Here is a 22,443-nt window from a genome sequence, read left to right as displayed (position 1 = left end):
CTAACTGCTGAGCTACAACAGGAATTCCTAAATCTTTTTCTTTTACCTGAAATTTAAAATGCAACAGTTAAATCTCTGATTAAAATGTACTAGTAGTTTAAAGATTGATTTTAATTCATATGGTCTGTGTATGTTTGTATTAAATAAATGCTTTCACAATCTAGTATTTTAGCAAAAACAATGTTTTTTTTTTCCCCACCCCTGTGGCACGTGGAAGTTCCTAGGCCAGGTATTGAACTTGCACCACAGCAGCAACTCAAGCTGCTACAGTGACAATGCCAGATCCTTAAACCGCTGTGTCAGAGAACTTCCAAAAGAATACTAACCTTTAAATAGACTTATTTTATGTATAAGAGAGTTGCCATCAATATGGCAACTTCAAATGCAAATACAGTTTTTTGTTTGTTTTTTTGTCTTTTTAGGGCCCACCTGTGGCATAATGGAGGTTCCCATGCAAGGGGTCCAATCGGAGCTGTTGTTGCCAGCTTACGCCAGAGCCACAGCAATGCCAATCCGAGCTGCATCTGCAACCTACACCACAGCTCATGGCAACGCCAGATCCTTAACTCACTGAGCAAGGCCAGGGATTGAACCTGCAACCTCATGGTTCCTAGTCAGATTTGTTTCTGCTGCGTCACAACGAGAACTCCCAAATACAGTTTTGATGGGTGGTCTTTTATTTATTTTTAAAAAATAGATGCTGGATGGAGTTCCTGTTGTGGCGCAGTGGTTAACGAATCCGACTAGGAACCATGAGGTTGCGGGTTCGGTCCCTGGCCTTGCTCAGTGGGTTAAGGATCCAGCGTTGCCGTGAGCTGTGGTGTAGGTCGAAGACGAGGCTCAGATCCTGAGTTGCTGTGGCTGTGGTGTAGGCTGGCAGCTGTAGCTCTGATTTGACCCCTAGCCTGGGAACTTACATACTTCGTGTACAGCCCTAAATAGACGGAAAAAAAAAAAAAAACACTTCTTTTTTATTTATTACATAGAAGCCCCAGTAAATCAGCTGTCTCTTAAGGTATAATCCATGGTAGCTTTCTCACTCTTAAAAGTTGATAAGTTAACTTTATGTTTTTTGTTTTGTTTTCCTTTTTGTCAGCATGCTTGGCATGTGGGGAATTCCTGGGTCAAGAATCAAAACTGGCAGTAACCTGAGCCACAGCAGTGACAGCACTCGAACCTTAACCTGCTCACCCACAACAGGAATCCAAAATAGTGAAATTTTTGATTTGCAACTAGTCATAATAATCCCTTACCATATTCAGTTAATATTTACCAGCCATAATCTTAAAATGTCAGCCTCATTTCTTACTGCTTCCTGTACCTCAACTCTTACAGTTGAGTGTTAAGCATGTGGTTGTCTTGTGAACGATGGCATTTTAGAGCTTCCTAAAAATACCAAATTTTACAAAGGTGAAATTTTAGAAGTATGTGAAATATTAAAATGCTCCTCAATTGGAAAACTGACATTCAACCACATTCCTTTTTTTTTTTTTCTCATTCCACTACCAAGAGTTACTGCATAATCAGCTACTGATAGGCCATTTTTAACAACTAGTCAGCATTTGCTTTCTTTCTTTTTTCTTTTGCCTTTTTAGGCCACTGTGCAGCATAAGGAAGTTCTCAGGCTAGGGGTTGAATCGGAGTTGCAGCTGCCAGTCTACGCCATAGCCACAGCAACACAGGATCTGAGCTGCATCTGGGACGTACACCACAGCTCACAACAATGCCAGATCCTTAACGCACTAAGCAGGGCCAGGGACTGAACCTGCATCCTCATGGATATTAGTTGGTTTCATTATTGCTGAGCCACGACAGGAACTCAGAGCATTTGCTTTCTCGATTAAGTTCGAAGGCACTGTCTTGTCCATTCTCAACATGACCTTGTCCTAAGGATGCAAGTGTCATCCAAATCAGTAAAGCTTCACAGTAAGAAATTCAAATTTTATTTTTTCATTTTCGGATCGTCTTTTATAAACAAAAGGGCGTGTCTTGCTAATTTACAGTCAACCAGAAAGTAAAGGTGAAATACTATTAAGACTGTGTTTGGTGATCTGTCTTGACAGGAATGCCATCTTACAAGTTAAGCAGCAGTGGGTGGACAATCAGAGGTTAAATATAAGCTTTTTTCATTTTTCGGCTGTGCTCTCTGGCATGCGGTGGTTCCCAGGCTGGGATCTAACCCTCACCACCAGGGAACTCCAATTTTTTTTTTTTGTGTGTGTGTGTGTCTTTTTGTCTTTTTGCTATTTCTTGGGCCACTCCTGAGGCAAATGGAGGGTCCCAGGCGAGGGGTTGAATTGGAGCTGTAGCCGCTGGCCTAAGCCAGAGCCACAGCAACGTAGGATCTGAGCCATGTCTGCAACCTATACTACAGCTCATGACAATGCTGGATCCTTAATCCACTGAGTGAGGTCAGGGATCGAACCCACAACTTCATGGTTCCTAGTCGGATTCGTTAACCACTGAGCCACGACAGGAACTCCTGTTTTTGGGGTTTTTTAGGGCCGCTGCTCCTGGGGCATATGGAGGTTCCCACACTAGGGGTCAAATCAGAGCTGTAGCTGCTGGCCTACACCACAGCTCATGGCAACACTGGATCCTTAACCCATTGAGCAAGGCCAGGGATTGAAGCTGCGTCCTTATGGGTGCTAGTCAGATTCATTTCTGCAGAGCCACAGTGGAAACGCCTCCAATTATTTTTGTATAGTTCAATTCCTATTATAACATGAAGAATAAAATGTAGAAGAAAGGGTGAAAAAAGCTTAGTATCAGAGTTCTCCTCTGGCGCAGTGCGTTAAGGATCGTTGTCACTGTGCCAGCTTGGGTCGCTGCTGCAGCACAGGTTCAACCCCTGGTCCAGAACTTCCACATCCCTCACGCAGGGCCAAGAAGAAAAAAAAAGCTTAGTTTCAACCCAGAACAGTAAATGTTGTCACAACAAAGTGTCAAGTTTCTCATTGCAATTCAAGAGCTATATCAAGAGTCCAAAAAAATTGTTTTCTTTTTTCACCTGATTCTTAGCTTAGGCCTGTCTGCTAGGATGGTCAGCAGCTGACTATGAACTGCCAGGGCTGGCTTCTGCCTCCAGTCTCTTTGTTGCCTGAATGCCAGGGGTACACAGCAGCTAACGACCGTGTTCACAGTTTGGCAGGAGATCATGGAGCAGAAACAGCCATTCGTTGCTTTATCATTCCCTGGGTGATGGTTCTTTGCAGGCGGTGGGTAATGGCTTTTACATCGTCAGATATGCCTTTCAAGAGCCCCCAGGTCCGGATTTGGAAGAACAAAATGCCCGGGTAGGAGCTGGCTTCCCGCGGGATCGCGCAACCGGCCACCGGGTGTCGCGAGAACCGGGGCGGCCCCTCAGCGACCCTATAGGCCGGGAGGCCGGGCACGCTCCGCGGGGCTGGCGGTTTAGGCGGGCTTGCTTGGGCCAGCGAGGGCGCGGGGCTCCAGCGCTCGGGGCTGGCCCCCGCCGCTCCGGGCAGGCGCGCCTATGGCGTTTCTAAGGTGACGCTGCGCACACTGACTCTCCGGGGGCGGAGGAAACACCTATGAACCCTTCGGCCTCCTTCCTGGCCGGGCGCCAGGTGAGCGGCCGCCGCTTGGCGCCTCCCTCCCGCCGCGGGCGGACTCGCCGTTTCCGCCGGCGGGTCGGTGGGAAGCGGAGGGCAGATCTCGGGGACAACGTGTGTCTGGGCCGAACGTGGCTGGTTTTTCGGGAACCGTTTCTGCTTAAAACAATACTCGGGATGTAGAGGGAAGAGGGAGCGTCACATCCGTTTCCTTTAATAAAATCTTGTTTTTCAGCCCAGGCGCAAAGTCGAGTGGCGAGCATTAGGTGCTGCTCACTTTTTAAGGGTAACAGTGGGCATTTGTAGATCTGCCTTTATATACGCCTTCTCGCTTCCTGTCCTTAACGTTGCTTAACAGCAGCCTGCTAGTGGAGCGGCACTCTTATAATCCATTTTACTAAAAAGTCTTGAAAATAAACTTGTCTGACATTTGCATTTACCGGTATTGGTTGAGTTGAACGGGATGTGTACACTTGGCCTGTTGCTTGTGTTGCTCGACTAGAATACGTGCTCCTTGCCGGTGAGCTCAGTGCTGTATCCCCAAAATGGCGCTAAATGTTGAAGGAATGAATAAGTGAGTGAATGACTTACCAAAGACTGGAATTCAAGTTTGTGGACTTGGAATCCCTTGACTCCAAATTCCATTTTCTCTGTTTAGTAAGTAACTGAAATTCACTCGTCATTTTTATTTATTTGCAATTCTTTATTTTTCCAGAAAGCAGTAGTGATGTACATGGGCTCCTGGTGAACTTTAAATTACTGTTTGTAAGGTAGATTTTTTTATTTTTTTGGTCTTTTTGCCTTTTTCTAGGGCCGCTCCAGCGGCATATGGAGGTTCCCAGGCTAGGGGTCTAATCAGAGTTGTAGCCTCCGGCCTAGGCCACAGCCACAGCAACGTGGGATCCGAGCTGGGATCCGAGCCGCGGCCTGCGACCTACACCACAACTCACGGCAACACCAGATCCTTAACCCGCTGAACAAGGCCAGGATTCGAACTTGCAACCTCATGGTTCCTAGTCGGATTCGTTAACCACTGAGCTATGACGGGAACTCCAAGATAGAATTCTTAAAGTAACACTTTCAGTTTTTTTTTTTAATTGAAGTACAGTTGATTTACAATATTGTGTTAGTTTCAGAGTAGAGCATAGTGATTGTTTCGTTTTTGTTTTTCAGCTATTTATTTCATAGATGCAGACAGTATTGTACTTTGAAATGTGACTTACAATCTTAATAATAATATAACAATAATAATTAATGTTTGTTGGATTGCTTATGATGAAACAAAATTATTATTATTATTTTTTGGTTTTTAAGCCCGCACCCTCGGCATATGGAGGTTCCCAGGCTAATCAGAGTTACAACTGCCAGCCTACACCACAGCCACAGCCGCATCAGATCTGAGCCGAGTCTGCAACCTACACCACAGCTCACCGCAACACCAGATCCTTAACCCACTGAGCAAGGCCAGGAATCGAAGTCACAACCTCATGGTTCCTAGTCAGATTCGTTTCTACTGCACCACAACAGGAACTCCCACAAAATTATTTTGAGGCAGGATAAGAAAAATTTAACATAAAGTTTCTTCTCCCATTTGAGCCACTACCTCCTCCACTTTAGTGTACATAATGTATCTGCATTATACATTAACTAGATCTCTTTAGAAGACAGGAATGCTTACTTGCCCCCCGCCCCCAAAAACAGTTTTCTCCTGGCACCAGTAGGTTTACACCTTAGAAGATAACAGTCTTTTCTCAATCCTATAAGGGGTCAGGTAGTGACTCACCTTGTACGCACAGATCTGGACTCTGTAAAGGTCAATGTATTATTTATCTATAATCCTTTGTCTTGAAAACATTCCTCGACATCTTACAGGCAGAACAGCCCTCAGAGCTTTCAGAAAGACTGTCTTCCAGGTTATAATCCTTAGGTTGGCTGGTATAAAAGTTTCCATTTCAGGAGTTCCCATCTTAGGTCATCGAAAACAAGTATGACTAGTATCCATGATGATTCAGGTTAGATCCCTGGCCCCTCTCTGTGGGTTAAGGATCTGGCATTGCTTTGAGCTGTGGTATAAGTTGCAGACACGACTTGGATCTGGCGTTGCTGTGCCTGTGGTGTAGGCCAGGCTGGCAGCCGCAGCTCTGATTGGACCCCTAGCCTGGGAACCTCCATATGCCACAGGTGCAGCCCTAAAAAAAAAAGTTTCCATTTCTTGGAGCTCCTGCTGTGGCGCAGCGAAATTGGCAGTGTTTAGGAAACCCTGGCACTCAGGTTCGACCCCTGGCCTGGCACAGTGTGTTACGGATCTGGCGCTCTGGCAGCTGCAGCTTAGTTTGAGGCTGTGGTGCCAATTTGATCCCTGGTCTGGGAACTTCTGCCTTCTGCAAAGCCCAACCAAAAAAAAAGAAAGAAAGAAAAAGAAAGGAAGGTTGAAACAGAGGTGCCAAAATCTTGATAGTGGTGCAATCTAGGTACTGAGCAAATGGAAATTTATTGTACTATTCTCTTGTCTTATGTGTATATTTGAAATTTTTCCTTTACAAAATATAAGTAGATATGTTGAGTTTGGACCAGTTACATTTAAGCAGTAATTATTTCCTGTTTCCCTTTACTTGATTGCTCTAGAATTGTTGATTGATATGAGAGGGCTAAGAGCAAAGAATAAAATGCAGAACTGAATTTGTTGTGATTAACTAGTAGAGTTTTATAAATTGGTCCAACATTTTAAGAGTGGTGAATATGGCATGACAGAAATGATTGAGGCAGGGTGCACAGTAGATGTGAACTTGTTATCAATGAATAAAACATAGTTAAACTACCTTGAATTGACAGGAAAAGAAGATACTGTTGTTTGGAAAATATACTTTGGCCGATTTGTGTTGATTAGTTTTATTTTGACATAAAGCCACTTTCTATGTTTAGAACACCGGGTCAGAAATTGAGATTTCCACTATCGAGAAACAACGGAAAGAGCTGCAGCTGCTCATTGGAGAATTAAAAGATCGAGATAAAGAGCTCAATGATATGGTTGCAGTACATCAGAGACAACTTCTTTCGTGGGAAGAGGATCGGCAGAAAGTGTTGACTTTGGAAGAACGTTGCAGCAAGTTAGAAGGTCAGACAGACATCCAGCAACATCCGTCATGCACTTGTCTATGACAACACATTCATTACAAGGGCTCACAGGAAAGATAGAGAAGGAACATCTCAATACAATCCCTATTGTCCTGGAGCTTATTGTAACTGAAGATGGGAGGACTTCACCAACACTCACAACCAAACAGACAAACACAGAGTGAGTTAAAAGTAGGGCAAGCAAAGTACTTAACTGGAGAAAGAGTGCTAGGAGAACTCCAGTCAACATGGAGTCAAGAGGGAGCCTTTAAGAAATTCATTTTGGGCTAGAATATAAATGAAGATGCCACAGGACTAGCCATTTCTCTTGAACTGACTCAGAGACTTTAAACTTTTGGTATTGAACTTGATCTCGAATACCTAAAATGGTCATTTTTTAAAATTAGAGCAGTCTCAAAAATGACTCACGAAAATTTCCTTTTATGCCCTCTTATTCATTTTGGCCACACCTGAGTCATGTGGAAGTTCCCAGACCAGGAATTGAACCCATGCCACAGCAGTGACCCAAGCCACAACAATGACAACACTTGCACCTTAACCCACTGAACCACAAGAGAACTCCAATATCTGGTTTAAAGATGAGCAAGACACTCGAATGGGCATTTCATGGAAGCGAAATGAGTGGTCAGTAAATATACCAAAAAGTTCTCATTCTCATTTGTAATTAGGGAAATGCAAATTAAAACCATAATGAGGCCTCTTTACACTTATGAGACGGGCAGAAAATATCAGGTATTGGTAAAAATATGGAGCAAGAGAAAGCTCATTCACTGCTGGTGGGAGTGTCAGTTGGTACAACTACTTTGGAAAATCATTTAACAGTTCTGGTAAAGTTGAAGCAATACATGGCTTATGGCCCAGCATTTCCATTTCTAGGAAATACACTCACACTTTCAGATGCATATGAGTTACCTAAGGACCTTGTTAATACATAAATTGTGATACAATAGGTCTGGGGCCTAAAAGTCTGCAGTTTCTAACAAGTTCCCAGATAACATCAGTGCTGTAGCTCAAGGAGCCACATTTGGAGTATCAATTGCAAAAATGCACCAATATGCATCTGCAAGAATATTCAGGGGTTCCTGCTTTTGGTACAGTGGGTTAAGAATCCAGTGTTGCTGCAGCTGTGGCATAGGCTGCAGCTTTGGCTTGGATTTGGTCCCTGACCTGGGAACTTCTCTGTGCCTCAGGGGTTGCTGAAAAAGAAAAAAAAAGAATATTCAAGGAGTTCCTGTCTTGGTTCAGAGGGTTTAGAACCCAAAAAACACAGTGTCTATGATGATGCAGGTTCAATCCCTGCTCTCACTTAGTGGGTTAAAGATCTGGCCTTGCCGCAAGCTGAAGCACAGGTCACAGTTATGGCTCAGATCTGGCATTGCTTTGGCTGTGGCTTCGGCAGCTCCGATTTGATCCCTAGCCTGGGAACTTCCATATGCCCCAGATGGGGCCCTAAAAAGAAAGAAAATTCAGAGCAATATTGTTGTTGTTAATAGCTACAAAGTGGAAACAATCCAAATGACCATCATTAGTAGAATGCACATAAATTTTGGCATAATTATATAATGATATTATATAGCAACGACAGTGAACAAACAGGAGTTACCCACAGCCACATGGATACATCTCACGGTCATAATCCTAAGCAAAAACAAATAGAAGAAATAATTGAGTATAATTCCACTTATGTATGCTTCAGATCAAACTGTTTTGGGGGGAGTTTCTGTCGTGGCACAGCGGAAACGAATCCGACTAGGAATCGTGAGGTTGAGAGTTTGATCCCTGTCCTCCATCAGTGGGTTAAGGATCATGTGTTGCTGTGCGCTGTGGTGTAGGTCGCAGATGAGGCTCGGATCTGGCGTGGCTGTGGCCAGCTGCTGTAATTCCGATTGGACCCCTAGCCTGGGAACCTTCATGTACCATGAGTGCAGCCCTAAAAAGCAAAAAAAAAAAAAAAAAAAAGTTTTTAGGGATGTGGTCATAGGTAGTAAAACTATAATAAAAGGCAAGGAAAGGATTAAGATCAGGATGGTGATTGGGAAGGTGGGAAGTTAGAGACTGTCGTCAGGAAGTGACATACTGTACACGGGCTGATAGTGTTTTATTTCCCAACTAGGACACAGTATTGTGTGTTTCATAATAAAAATTTTTTTTGTCTTTTTAGGGCTGCACCTGCGGCATATGGATGTTCCCAGGCTAGGGGTTAAATCAGAACTGTAGCCACCGGCCTACCCAACAGCCACAGCAATGCCAGATCCCAGCCACGTCTTCAACCTGCGGCACAGCTCATGGCAACACTGGATCCTTAACCCACTGAGTGAGGCCAGGGATCAAACCTGCTTCCGTATGGATGCTAGTCAGATTTGTTTCTGCGGAGCCACGATGCAAACTCCTAAAAACCTTTTTTTTTTTTTGCCTTTTCTAGGGCCGAACCCTCGGCCTATGGCGGCTCCCAGGCTAGGAGTCTAATCAGAGCAGCTGCTGGCCTACGCCAGTGCCACAGCAACGCCAGATCTGAGCCACGTCTGTGACCTACACCACAGCTCATGGCAATGCCAGATCCTTAACCCACTGAGCAAGGCCAGGGATCGAACCTTCAACCTCTTGGTTCCTAGTCGGATTCGTTAACCACTGAGCCATGGCGGGAACTCTGTAAGCGCCTAAAAACTTTTAAAAGAAGAATTATCCTGTAAAAGATGTCTTAGCACACTTATTTTTTAACCATGTATTTTAAAACAATGCATTTTCAGCCTCATATCAGACCACGAATAAGTTATTGATGAAATTTCCCTCAGGTGAACTACATAAAAGAACTGAAATAATTAGGTCACTCACAAAGAAGGTAAAAACCCTTGAATCCAATCAAATCGAATGCCAAGCTGCTCTTCAAAAGACTCAGCTACAACTTCAGGAAATGGCTCAAAAGGCAACCCATTCCTCTCTCCTTTCTGAAGATCTTGAGGTTGGTTTTATTGTAAGATAAACTTTGCTAGCCTAAATGCTGTTTGTATTTCAGTTACTGAAAGATTAGATATAAATGTTTCCATTAAAAATGCATATGTGTGTGAATGAGAGTCTATTCATCATCATATTTCGTATTCACTGTGGAGCTTTGTTTAGCTGCCAGCCCTCTCCTCTCTTGGAGATGAAGGTTATTACAAGCCTTTTCTAACTGTTAGGTCATTTGGTTTAATAGCATGTATCATTTTATCAACAATGGGTTACTTTATTTTATTTTTATTTTGAGACATATGGAGTTCCTGGGCCAGGGATCATATCCCAAGCCACAATTTCAACCTACTCCACAGCTACAGCAATGCTGGATCCTTAGACCCACTGGGTTGGGGATCGAACCTGTATCCGGGAGCTGCAGAGACGCTGATCTCGTTGGGCCACAGCAGAAACTCTGACAATGGGTTATTTTAGAAACCCTTTCTCAAAGTCTGAGATAAGGATCAGCAAGTAGCTTGAAATTATGCTTTCTAAATAACTGAGTCTAATCTGATAAGACAAATATCTACGTCATTGTTGGCCTTTTGGGAAAATCTGTAAGAGTAGTGTTTCAGTTTTCAGTTCTAACTGGTGAGTAATTAGATATTTTTTGAGCTCATGCATTTTGAGAGACACAGAGAGGAAGATTTTCTTTCTCTTTTCTTTCTTTTTTTTTTTTTGGTTATAGGCTCCATATTCTTGTTTCATAATGATACTCAGTATAGATCTTGGTAATATAGTGAGTCCTAATAATTCCTAATAATAGATTTTATTTTATGTCTTTTTTTTTTCCAGATTACACTGTACAGTTTCTAGTCATAAAATAAGTAAAAACTACTTTGGAATTTCTTGATTTGTTGAATTAAAAAATGGAAGTGTGGGAGTTCCCCAGTGGCCTAGTGATATCCCTGCTGTTGCTTGAGTTTGATCTCTGGCCTAGTTCCACATGCCACAGGTGCATCCAAAAAAAAAAAAAAAAAAAAAAATTTGGCTCAGCAGTTCACAAGCTAAACTAGCATCCTTGAGGACGCAATTTTGATCCCTGTACTCGATCAGTGGGTTAAGGATCCAGCATGGCCATGAGCTGTGGTGTAAGTCACAGATGTGGCTTGGATCTGGCGTTGCTGTGACTATGATGTAGGCTGATGGCTACAGCTCCAATTTGACCCCTCACCTGGGAACTGGGAACCTCCATATGCTCAGGTACGGCCCTAAAAAGACAAAAATAGATAACTAGCCAAATAAATACTGGAAGTGTGTTGGGTTGAGCTGCCATAACAAAAGACTGTAGACTAGGGGGCTACAACAACAGACATTTTTTTCCTTACAGTTCTGCAGGCTAGAAGTTCAAGATCAGGGTGCTGATATGGTCAGTTTCTGGTGAGGGCTGTCTTCTTGGCTTGTAGATGGCCACCTTATTACTGTGTCCTTATTTGGCAGGGCAAGAGAGAGAGCATGTGAACAAGTTCTCTGGGGTATTATGGGGACACTAATGCCATCATGACCTCATCTAAACCTAATTATCTCTCAAAGGCTCCACCCCGACATACCATCACATTAGAGGTTAGGGCTTCTACATAAGCATTGGTGGGAGGAGGAGTGCAGTTCAGTCATTAACAGGAAGATTTTGTGTTTTTTTTTTGTGATTTTAGGGCCGCACCTGTGGCATATAGAGGTTTCCAGTTTAGGAGTCGAGTGGAATCTGTAGCTACTGGCCTACGGCACAGCCACAGCAATGCCAGATTTGAGCGTTGAGTCTCTGACCTACATCACAGCTCACGGCAACGCAACGCCGGATCCTTAACCCACTGAGTGAGGCCAGGGATCGAACCTGCTTCCTCATGGATACTAATCAGGTTTGTTACCACTGAGCCACAACGGAAACTCCAGGAAGATTGTTTTAACGAATGAACTTTATTTTTTAGAGCAGTTTTAGGTCCATAGCAAAATTGAGTGTGGTGTACAGAACTTTGTCACAGACCCCTGCCCCCTCCCCCAGCCTCCCCCAGTACCAGAGTAGTACATTTGTTGTAATCAGAGAATCTACACTGAACCTCATTGTCATGCAAGGTCCATAGTTTACATTAGGATTTACTTTTCGTGTTGTACACTGTGTGGGTTTTGACACATATTGATTTGTATCCACCATTGTAATATCACACAAAATAGTTTCATTAGCCGAGAAACCCTCTCTGCTCCATCCCTCTCCCTCAGAACCCCTGACAACCACTGATCTCTTTACTGTTTACATAGTTTTGCCTTTCTCCAGATTATTATATAGTTAGAATCTTATAGTATATATGATTCGTTTCAGATTGGCTTCTTTCAGTTACTAATACAGATTTAAGTTTCCTCCATGAAGATCTCTTTCATGTTTTTTTGTTTTGTTTTTATGGCCACACCTGCAGCATATGAAAGTTCCTAGGCCAGGGATTGAATCTCAGCCACCGCTGTGATCTATGCTACAGCAATGCATTATCCCTTAATCCACTGCGCTGGGCTGAGGATCAAACCTGTGCCTCCGCAGCAACCTGAGCTGCTGCAGTCAGATTCTTAACCCACCACACCACATCGGGGACTCCTAAAGATATCTTTTAAAAAGGCTGATTTTTTTTTCCTAACCAATAAACACATTATGAACAAAATATATCAAGTACAGATCAGTGGTTTAAAAAAAGCCCTGATAGGAGTTTCTGTCGTGGTGCAGTTGTTAATGAATCCGACTAGGAACCATGAGGTTGCGGTTCGATCCCTGGCCTCACTCAGGAGGTTAAGGATCCGGCTTTGCCATGAGCTGTGGTGTAGGTCACAGACGTGGCTCAGATCTGGCATTGCTGTGGCTGTGGTATAGGCCGGCAGCTGTAGCTCTGATTAGACCCCTGGCCCGGGAACCTTCGTATGCCGAGGGAGCGGCCCTAAAATGACAAAAGACAAAAAAAAATTAAAAGAATAAAAAAAATAAAAAAGCCCTGATAAATAAGAATACTCCACTATAAAAATGCGCCAATATGAAGTTATTATTTTTTTCTTTTTAGGGCCACATCTGTGGCATATGGAGGTTCCCAGCTAGGGGTTAAATTGGAGCTGCAGCTGCTGGCCTACACCACAGCCACAGCAATGCTGGATCCTTAACCCACTGAGTAGGGCCAGAAATCAAACCCACATCCTCACGGATACTGGTCAGGTTCATTTTCACTGAGCCATGACAGGAACTCCATGAAGTTATTTCAACATAGTGTTAAAAAAAAATGCACAGATGTTCACAAATGCTACTTTATTTTAGCAAAGGAAATCTCTTACTAATCCAGTTTTCATTCATTCATTCATATTCTTCTTTCTTGCCAACTTAGAATTATACAAAAAAGATATTAGGGAAGAGACATGTTTATAAGCATAACTGATAGAATTCAGTAGGGCAAACACAAGTTATGAGAGGATGCTACAGATAATGGAGAAATAGATATTTGTGTTCCTTTTTGACAACTGCTTACTTGGCCCATTTTGTTACTAAAAACCTTAAACAAAGAAAAAACGGAAGAATGAGCATGGATTGTGGCTGGGGAGAGTAATGAAAGCTTCTAAATGACTCAATCAGTATTTTCTATTGTTCCCTCATAGGCTAGAAATGAAAATCTCAGCAACACATTAGTGGAACTTTCTGCTCAGGTGGGTCAACTGCAAGCTCGAGAACAGGCTCTTACCACCATGATAAAGCTAAAGGTAATTCGGAATAACCACACCTCCATTTGCCAGGCGCTCTGTGGGCTCTAACATATAGTCACGTGCATTATCTCACTGAAGTCCCACAGCTCCTGAGGTAGGTTGGGCTATCAGTGTTGCTCTTTTTTTTTAAATTCTGCTTTTAGAAATGAGGGAGACAAGTTTAAAATGATGCCCCCCCAAAAAAATGATGCCCCCAAGGCATTGAGAGAAGATAGGACTGCAATGAGGGTCTCTGTCTCCAAGGCCCACCGCAGGCGTGGATTAACTTGTTTTCCTCTAAGGTATCCATTACTAGGTCTCATAAGGTCATTGGTGGAAGTTCCTGTTGTAGCTCAGTGGTAATGAATCCAACTAGAATCTGTGAGGACTTGGGTTTGATCCCTGGCCTTGCTCAGTGGGTTAAGGATCCGGCGTTGCTGTGAGCTGTGGTGTAGGTCACAGATGCATCTCAGGTATGGCAATGCAGTAGCTGTGGTGTAGGCCGGCAGCTATAGCTCCAATTTGACTTCTAGCCTGGGAACTTCCATGTGCTTCGGATACGACCCTAAAAAGACCAAAAAAAAAAAAAAAAAAAATCGCCGTTGGCAATCAGATCACATATTAATTTTTTTTGTCTTTTTTTTTTTTTTTTTTTTTTTTTTGCCATTTCTTGACCTGCTTCTGCGGCATATGGAGGTTCCCAGGCTAGGGGTCTAATCGGAGCTGTAGCCACCGGCCTACACCAGAGCCACAGCAGCATGGGATCCGAGCCACGTCTGCAACCTACACCACAGCTCATGGCAACGCCAGATCCTTAACTCACTGAGCAAGGCCAGGGATCTAACCCGCAACCTCATGGTTCCTAGTCGGATTCGTTAACCACTGCACCACGACGGGAACTCCAACATATTAATGTTTTTTTTTTAGTTGAGAAGAAAACTTAGCACTTAAGCAGTTGATATGGTCACTAACATTCCGTAAACAGTGATTGATAAACAGTTTCTTCTGTTGGCTAAAACATGTGTTGGACCACAGATGAATAGACGAGTGATGTTGGTATAATAGGAGTTTGTTTAACTGTTCATATACTCAATAGGACTACTGTTTTTTGCTGAGGGTCTGATGACAAAGTTCCATCTGTTTTTGAATGGTCCGTCCCAACTGTATTTTCCCATAAGTCCTCTTAATGTGAGATGTGCAAACAGTGAAGTGTTTTAGGAATGCATGTATGAAGTTATAGTGTAAACCTTTTCCTTAAGCAAAGGTAAAACTTGCTAACATTTATTCCATGTGAGTAGAGGAAGGGGAGTACTTTTATGTATTACTTTTACACTTTCAGGTCTTATTTAAATTGATTTTTGGAGTTCCCTGATGGTGCAGCAGATTACGGATCCAGTGTGGTCACTGCTATGGCTTTGTTTATTGCAGTGGCAGGGGTTCCATTCCTGGCCCAGGGAACTTCTGCATGCTGTGGGCACAGCCAAAAAGAAAAATAAATAAATAAATTGCTTTTCAACAAGCAGATAACTCATATAATTAAAATACCCACTTCAACAGTAAGAAGTTCTGATTTGGGTAGGTTTGGGATCAGGTCTTAGAGTCTGACATTTTAACAAGCTGAAAAAACAGGGAGACAGCAGGGCCCTATGAGATTCGTCTGTAACTCAGAGAATAAGCCCCCCTCAAGGGCCACCAGCCCTCCTTTTGCTATTAGTTTCATAAGTAATCTGACGTTTGGTTTTAAACTTTCTGCGACAGTAAGCTACGGTGGTGTGTGCATGGTTTCAGGAGCTTCACCTCTAACTAGTTGTGTAACCATGGCCAATTTACTATCAGCACCTCTGTTGTGTGGGGATAACACTAACCCCTACCTCACAGTTACTGTGAGAATTAAATGAGTTTACACATGGAAGTGCTTGGAATGAAACCAGGTACACAATGAAACCTCAATAAGTGTATCCTTTTCATATTGATTCATTGGAATTAAAAAATCTTACGTAACAGTTTTCACAAATTTGTTTTTTAGGACAAAGACATTATTGAGGCAGTCAATCACATTGCTGACTGTTCAGGTAAATTTAAACTGTTAGAGCATGCCTTACGCGATGCCAAGATGGTGGAGTCCTGTATTGTGAAGGAAAAGCAAGATTATAAGCAGAAATTGAAGGTACTTAAGATGGAAGTCAACAAACTAAAAGGTAAGGAAGAGGCATACATCTAAGCATTTTATCTTAGAAATATATTTCTTCATTTGGCTTCACTTAATCTTATAACTGAGAGTAGATCCGTTGCTGGCTTTAGGTCCTAAATAAAATGGTCATTTCATTTGTATAGAATTATACTGCCTTTTTTGTGTTACGAGATAAATAACAGTTGGGGAAAATTACTTAATGCATTGTATTTTTATTTTATTTATTTATTTATTTTTTTGTCTTTTTGCTATTTCTTGGGCCGCTCCCGTGGCACATGGAGGTTCCCAGGCTAGGGGTCAAATTGGCGCTGTAGCCACTGGCCTACGCCAGAGCCACAGCAACGCAGGATCCGAGCCGCGTCTGCAACCTATACCACAGCTCACGGCAACGCCGGATCGTTAACCCACTGAGCAAGGGCAGGGACCGAACCCGCGACCTCATGGTTCCTAGTCGGATTCGTTAACCACTGCGCCACGATGGGAGCTCCTGCATTGTGTTTTTAAAATAATCCTGGAGTTCCCGTCGTGGCGCAGTGGTTAACGAATCTGACTAGGAACCATGAGGTTGAGGGTTCAATCCCTGGCCTCGATCAGTGGGTTAAGGATGGATCCAGTGTTGCCATGAGCTGTGGTGTAGGTTGCGGACGCGGCTCGGATCCCGCGTTGCTATGGCTCTGGTGTAGGCCGGCGGCTACAGCTCCCATTCGACCCCTAGCCTGGGAACCTCCATATGCCGTGGGAGCGGCCCTGGAAAAGGTAAAAAGACACACAAAAATAATAATAATAATAATAATACTGCCTATGCTGTACCAGTTAGCTATGGCCATGAATGCTCTATAGCAACCAGCAACCATATCTCAGTGGCATGCAGCCAGGAGCATTTGCTAAACTCATGTATCTGGAAGCCACATGGGAATGGGCTGATCTCTGTTGGGCCCAGCTGAGCTGCTCCCCTGGGGCTGCTCGGCTTCCTGTATCCCGTCTTCCCCTCCCTGTCAGCCAGCCTGGGCATTTCTTCCCACGGTGAAGGCAGAGGCTGAAGAGAAGCAGCAGAAAGATGTGAGGACCTGGTACCCCATCATGTCCCCCTCATCCTGTTGGCCAAAGCGAGCCAGGCTGAGCCCAGAGTCAGGAAGTGGGGAGATAGTCTCTGCCCCTTTTGTGGCAGGAACTGCCAAAAAAGTGAGGATGAGGAGTTACCACTAACTGCACAAACTACCAGAGTGGCATTTTGGTGCAGGTTTTATTTTTAAAAATTCCTTTTGCATCCTCCTTTTCCATTTTCATTCCCACAGTAACTCCACCGTTTATTTTTCTACTACTTGAAGTTTTCTTTTTTGGTCTTTTTTTTTTTTTTCTTTTTTAGGGCCATGCCTGTGGCATATGGAAGTTTCCAGGCTAGGGATCGAACTGGAGCTACAGCTGCTGGCCTACACCACAGCCACAGCAACATGGGATCCGAGCCGTGTCTGCAACCTACACCACAGCTTACAGCAATGCCAGATCCTTAACTCACTAAGCAAGGCCAGGGATCAAACCCGAGTCCTCATGGATACTAGTCGGGTTTGTTAACCACTGAGCCACGATGGGAACTCCTGAAATCATGAAAGATTATGGTAGCAGGCTTAATTTAAAAGACTCCACCTACTAAAGTCTTGTTCTTAGGATGCCCTCAGTGGTGGCAGATCATAATTTTGTCTCCATTTGTAGCTCCAGCTAAAACCGTAATCAGACTTACATAATACCCCTGACAGCAGGGACGGGCTCTGTCCTCTCTTTTTCTGATCTTTGGTTAATAGCACAGTCCCTGAGGTACATTGCGGACATTCGATAAATGTTTTTTGAATGTTCTGTATACCTAGGAAAGATAAAAAAATAAAAAGCAGTCTGTTTTATCAACTTTTATGCCTTATTTTATAAATTCATTATTAAAAAATAAAAATAGGATCATGGATAGAGGGCTAGGAAGTGAGGGAAAGAGACTCAGTTAGGGTGTGCTAGGAAGACATCTTTAAAGAGAACATTTGAGCTAAAACTTGGATGATGGGAGGATGTGTGAAGATCTGGGCCAAGACCTTCCAGGTAGAAGAAACAGCAAATGCAAAAGCCCTGGGGTGGGTTTTAATGTTGGGTGAAGTTTAAGGAACAGATTGAAAGGCTGTGCAGGGCTTAAGATAATGAGTTTGTATTTTGTCCTAAGTGTAGTCTGAGGGCTTTTAACAGAGAAGTGACACCAGCAGATGCCTCTGATTGCTCTGTGGACAGAAGACTGCAAGGGGAGATGCAAGGTTTGAGTGGGGAGATGGTGGAAGCCTTGGCAGGGTCATTGCCAGGGGTGCCATGAGATGTTGAATATGGGACATGTTTTGGCTGTAGATCCAACTGTAGATTTGGCTGTAGATTCATATTAACTGGAAGAGGGTGCTGAGGACACGAGAAGTATTCACAGTGTATATTCTTCTAGAAACTAGTATTTATCTGAGAACTTTCTATTCCTTCCATCTGTGAAGAGGATCTCAATGAAAAGACAACAGAAAATAATGAACAGCGAGAAGAGATCATTCGCCTCAAGCAAGAGAAAAGTTGCCTGCATGATGAACTAGTTTTTACTGGTAAAAAAAGATAACTAGTTTAAGTAACTGTATAGTTATGTATTTATAACCTGAACTTTCTATGATACTGTCATGACAGGAGGTAAAAGAATTGTACCTCCCACAAAATAATTTAACACCCTTTGAGAAATGAGGAGGGACCAGGTAGGGAATTTTAAAGCTGTCATTATGCCTCCCGGTAACCCTGTTTCCTCTTCTGTAAAATGAGGAGCAGCGCTCCCTTTCAGCTCAAGTGCGTGACTATGCTTCTCACTAAAAACATACTACTTGTGCTTAATACCTACATATTACTATATAATACATACATTTTAATACATAATACTTCATGAATGAAGAATATGAGCTGAAGAAGGAAGGATGTTGATACTTTTACAACTAGTACTAGATAAAAATTAGGAATTTACCATTTTTCTGGGTTTGCAACTATATTACCTATAATTGTTACAGTTGGAAAAATACTCATGTGTCTTATTACATCAGTATGACCCCAAAATAAAAATGTTAGAGATGAATATTTCATGATTTAAAAGCAAATTTGTCAGAGTTCCTGTCGCAGCTCAGCGGAAATGAATCCAAAGGCATCCATGAGGATGCAGGTTCAATCCCTGACCTTGCTCAGTGGGTTGAGGATATGGCATTGCCATGAGCTGTGGTGCAAGTCATAGATGCGGCTCAGATCCCACGTTGCTGTGGCTGTGCTGTAGGCTGGCAGCTACAGCTCCGATTCGACCCCTAGCCTGGGAACCTCAGGGTGCCTTGGTTGCAGCCCTACGAAGACCAAAAAAAAAAAAAAAAAAAAAAAAAAAAAAAATTATCAATAAGGTCTAACTTAGGGCCCCTTCTCCTAAGTGTAAAAATTGTGCTACATCCCCATTATTCTCCTACACTCCACCCCAACCACCCCCGTATGCCAGAGTTTCCTCCTTTCTCTACTCTCAACTGAGAACCACTGGAATATGGATATAATCTATATATGGCCCTGCTAGCCAAGAAGATTTTGGTAGTTTGTATTAAGAAAATCATAGATTTGGAGGTAAAGTTCCAAATAGAAATGAAGTGAACATTTTGGGGTCTGCTCATACCCACCTTCAGTGTCCTTCCTTCTAGGAAGACAATACAGAGAACACAGCTCTGTAACTTAAAGCGCAAAATGGGTGTTTTTTTTTTTTTTTTGGCCCCGTCTTATGGAATTCCTGGGCCAGGGATTTGAATCAGCGCCAGAATTGCAACCTACACCACAGCTGTGGCAACACCAGATCCTTAATGCACTTCGCCACTACAGAGACACCATCAGTCCCACTGTGCCACGGCGGGAACTTCCAAAATGCATTTTCAAATGAGATTCCAAGTTTTATTCTCATATGATTAAAGTTTGGGGAGATGCAGTTTTGTAACACTAGAGGTCACTATTTCCATTATTTCCAGAATTGCTGCATCTCAAAGTAATACTGTATCTCTTACATAAAGATACATATTGTATCCTTATATATGTAAATATATATATAGATACATATTTGTATATATACATATATATGTATACACACACACACACATTATTTAGCTTTACAGTTTAATTCCCACAATCTTTGGATCAGCTTTTGTGTGCCAGGCACTTTGCTAGTGACTAAGAAGCTCACTGGCCACAGATTTTAGTCTATACAACTGCTATGAATAAATTGCTATGGGAGGTCAGAGGAAGGAAAAAAAAATTCACAGGCTCTTTTAATAGTCTCCTTTGATTCATCTATGTTTACTCATACATTCTCTTATGTGTTACTAGGTAAAGTATCTGGAATTTGTTAGGTAATACAGTAATGGGTCAATTTTGCGAAATAATTTTTTTCATTTCCTAAGCTGATTTCTTTAACATCTTTTCCACTCATATCCCTTGTCTCAGAACATTATTTTATATGTTTAAACTACAAAAGTGAATTAAAGGGGTTCCCTTTGTGGCTCAGTGGTAATGAAACCAACTAGTATCCATGAGGATGCAGCTTTAATCCCTGACCTCGCTCAGTAGGTTAAGAATCCTGTGTGGCTGTGACCAGCAGCTACAGCTCCAATTAGACCCCTAGCCTGGGAACTTCCGTATGGCGCAACTGCGGCCCTAAAAAGCAAAAACCAAAAAAACCGCACTAATAAAAATCTAATTTTTGGAGTTCCGTCATGGCTCAGTCATTAACATCCGACTAGGAACCATGAGGTTTCGGGTTCGATCCCTGGCTTTGCTCACTGGGTTAAGGATCTGGTGTTGCCGTGAGCTGTGGTGTAGGTCACAGACACGGCTCGGATCTGGCGTTGCTGTGGCTCTGGCGTAGGCTGGCGGCTACAGCTCTGATTGGACCCCTAGCCTGGGAACCTCCATATGCTGTAGGAGCGGCCCAAGAAAAGGCAAAAAGAAAAAAAAAAAATCTAATTTTAAAAAAAATGAATAAAGCCTAAAAATAATATTTAAAGGCTTAACATAATACACTGTCAGGTGCCATGGCTAAAAATTCACACACGTTTTTTTTTTTTTTTTTTTTTTTTTTTTTTTAGGGCCGCACTTGTGGCATGTGGAGGGTCCCAGGCTAGGGGTCAAATTAACCAGCCTACACCACAGCCACAGCAATGTGGGATCTGAGCCTTGTCTGTGACCTACACCACAGCTCACAGCAATGCCAGATCCTCAACTCACTGAGCAAGGCCAGGGATCAAACCCTCGTCCTCATGGATGCTAGTCAGGTTTGCTAACCTCTGAGCCACGATGGGAACTCCTAAAAATTAACGCTTTTAATTTGAGGTTGGAAGATATCTTCAAAATTTAAGTCCAAAACGTTTTTTCCTCTTGTTGAAGTTTTTCACCCAGGCTTAGAGACATGTTTCATTTGTTTGTACATGTTGTTATAAGAAGTTTGCAAACAGGAGTTCCTGTTGTGGCGCAGTGGAAATGAATCTGACTAGTTACTGCTGAATTCCAAGCAGAAAGTCTTTAAAGGACCACTGTGCTTTTATTAAAATGGAAATACAAGTCTGTCTGCCTATGGGGGTCACAAGTATCTTTAGCTCAAATATCATAGGTCCAAAATATCTTTAGTCTTTGGTCAGTGAGAATACATAGGCGGATCTGAGGTTGCTGTGGCTGTAGCGTAGGACAGCAGCTATGGCTCCAATTCGACCCCTAGCCTGAGAACATCCATATGCCACTGGTGCAACTCTAAAAAGACCAAAAAGAAAAAAAAAAGAATACATAGGAATGGGCTGATTGTAAGATTATATCAGAGTGACTCATATACTGGTGAAAACAGTAATTTTTTCACCACTTATAATGTTAATTTTCTTTTTGTTGATAAAAGCAATATATTGTTTGGATTTTTATAAGGAAAATGCATCATAAGTTACCTGTGTAATATAAAATGAATAAAGAATAAAACAATATGTATTAACTTTAGAGATTAGAAGTTACCCCCCGAAAAAAAGAGGAAAATAATTTGATTAATACTTTCATCTAAAAATAACTTCTGGGAGTTCCCATCATGGCGCAATGGAAGCAAATCCGACTAGGAATCATGAGGTTTCGGGTTTGATCCCTGGCCTTGCTCAGTGGGTTAAGGATCCAGCGTTGCTGTGAGCTGTAGTGTAGGTCGTAGACGAGGCTCGGATCTGGTGTTGCTGTGGCTGCAGCCTAGGCCAGCAGCAACAGCTCCAACTAGGTCCCTAGCCTGGGGACCTCCGTATGATGCAGGTGCAGCCCTAAAAAGACAAAAAATAAAAATAAATTAAAAAATAAAATAAAAATAATTTCTGGAAATTCCCATCATGGTTAAGTGGTTAATGAATCCGACTAGGAACCAGGAGATTGCGGGTTCCATCCCTGGCCTTGCTCAGTGGGTTAAGGATCCAGCGTTGCTGTGAGCTGTGATGTAGATTACAGATGTGGCTTGGATCCCAAGTTGCTGTGGCTCTGGTGTAGGCCGGCGGCTACCTCCGACTAGATCCCTAGCGTGGGAACCTCCTTATGCCTTGGGAGCAGCCCTAGAAATGGCAAAAAAAAAAAAAAGACAAATAAATAAATAATAAAAAATAAAAATAACTTCTGTTGGAGTTCCCACTGTGGCTCAGCAGGTAAGGACCCAATGTTGTCTCCACAAGGATGCAGGTTTGATCCCTGGCTTTGCTCAGTGGGTTAAGGATCCAGCATTGCCACAAGCTGTGACATAGGTGGCAGCTGTACCTTGAATCCAATGTGGCTGTGGCTGTG

General features: G+C 42.8%; 1 protein-coding gene across 10 annotated transcripts in view; it reads left to right on the top strand.

Annotated features, from left to right (window-relative positions):
• CCDC62 (coiled-coil domain containing 62) overlaps positions 3,010-22,443 on the top strand; it is a 38,078-nt gene continuing 18,644 nt past the window's right edge. Inside the window, exons 1-7 of one of the 10 annotated variants that reach the window (XM_013982800.2) lie at positions 3,012-3,590; positions 4,078-4,232; positions 6,498-6,690; positions 9,503-9,669; positions 13,317-13,418; positions 15,427-15,598; positions 18,102-18,203. In XM_013982800.2, coding sequence (XP_013838254.1) covers positions 4,158-4,232; positions 6,498-6,690; positions 9,503-9,669; positions 13,317-13,418; positions 15,427-15,598; positions 18,102-18,203 — 811 coding nt within the window. In that variant the 5' untranslated portion in view covers positions 3,012-3,590; positions 4,078-4,157. Of the gene's footprint in view, positions 3,591-3,810; positions 4,233-4,290; positions 4,346-6,497; positions 6,871-9,502; positions 9,670-13,316; positions 13,419-15,426; positions 15,599-18,101; positions 18,204-22,443 lie in introns of those variants that run through there. The other 9 variants (XM_021074075.1, XM_021074077.1, XM_021074080.1 and 6 more) reach the window with 9 other exon arrangements.

The sequence above is a fragment of the Sus scrofa genome, chromosome 14 (assembly GCF_000003025.6).
Source record: "Sus scrofa isolate TJ Tabasco breed Duroc chromosome 14, Sscrofa11.1, whole genome shotgun sequence".
Lineage (NCBI taxonomy): Eukaryota > Metazoa > Chordata > Mammalia > Artiodactyla > Suidae > Sus > Sus scrofa.
The sequence above is the reverse complement of the archived record's forward strand: the minus strand, read 5'-3'. Positions and strand labels throughout refer to the sequence as shown.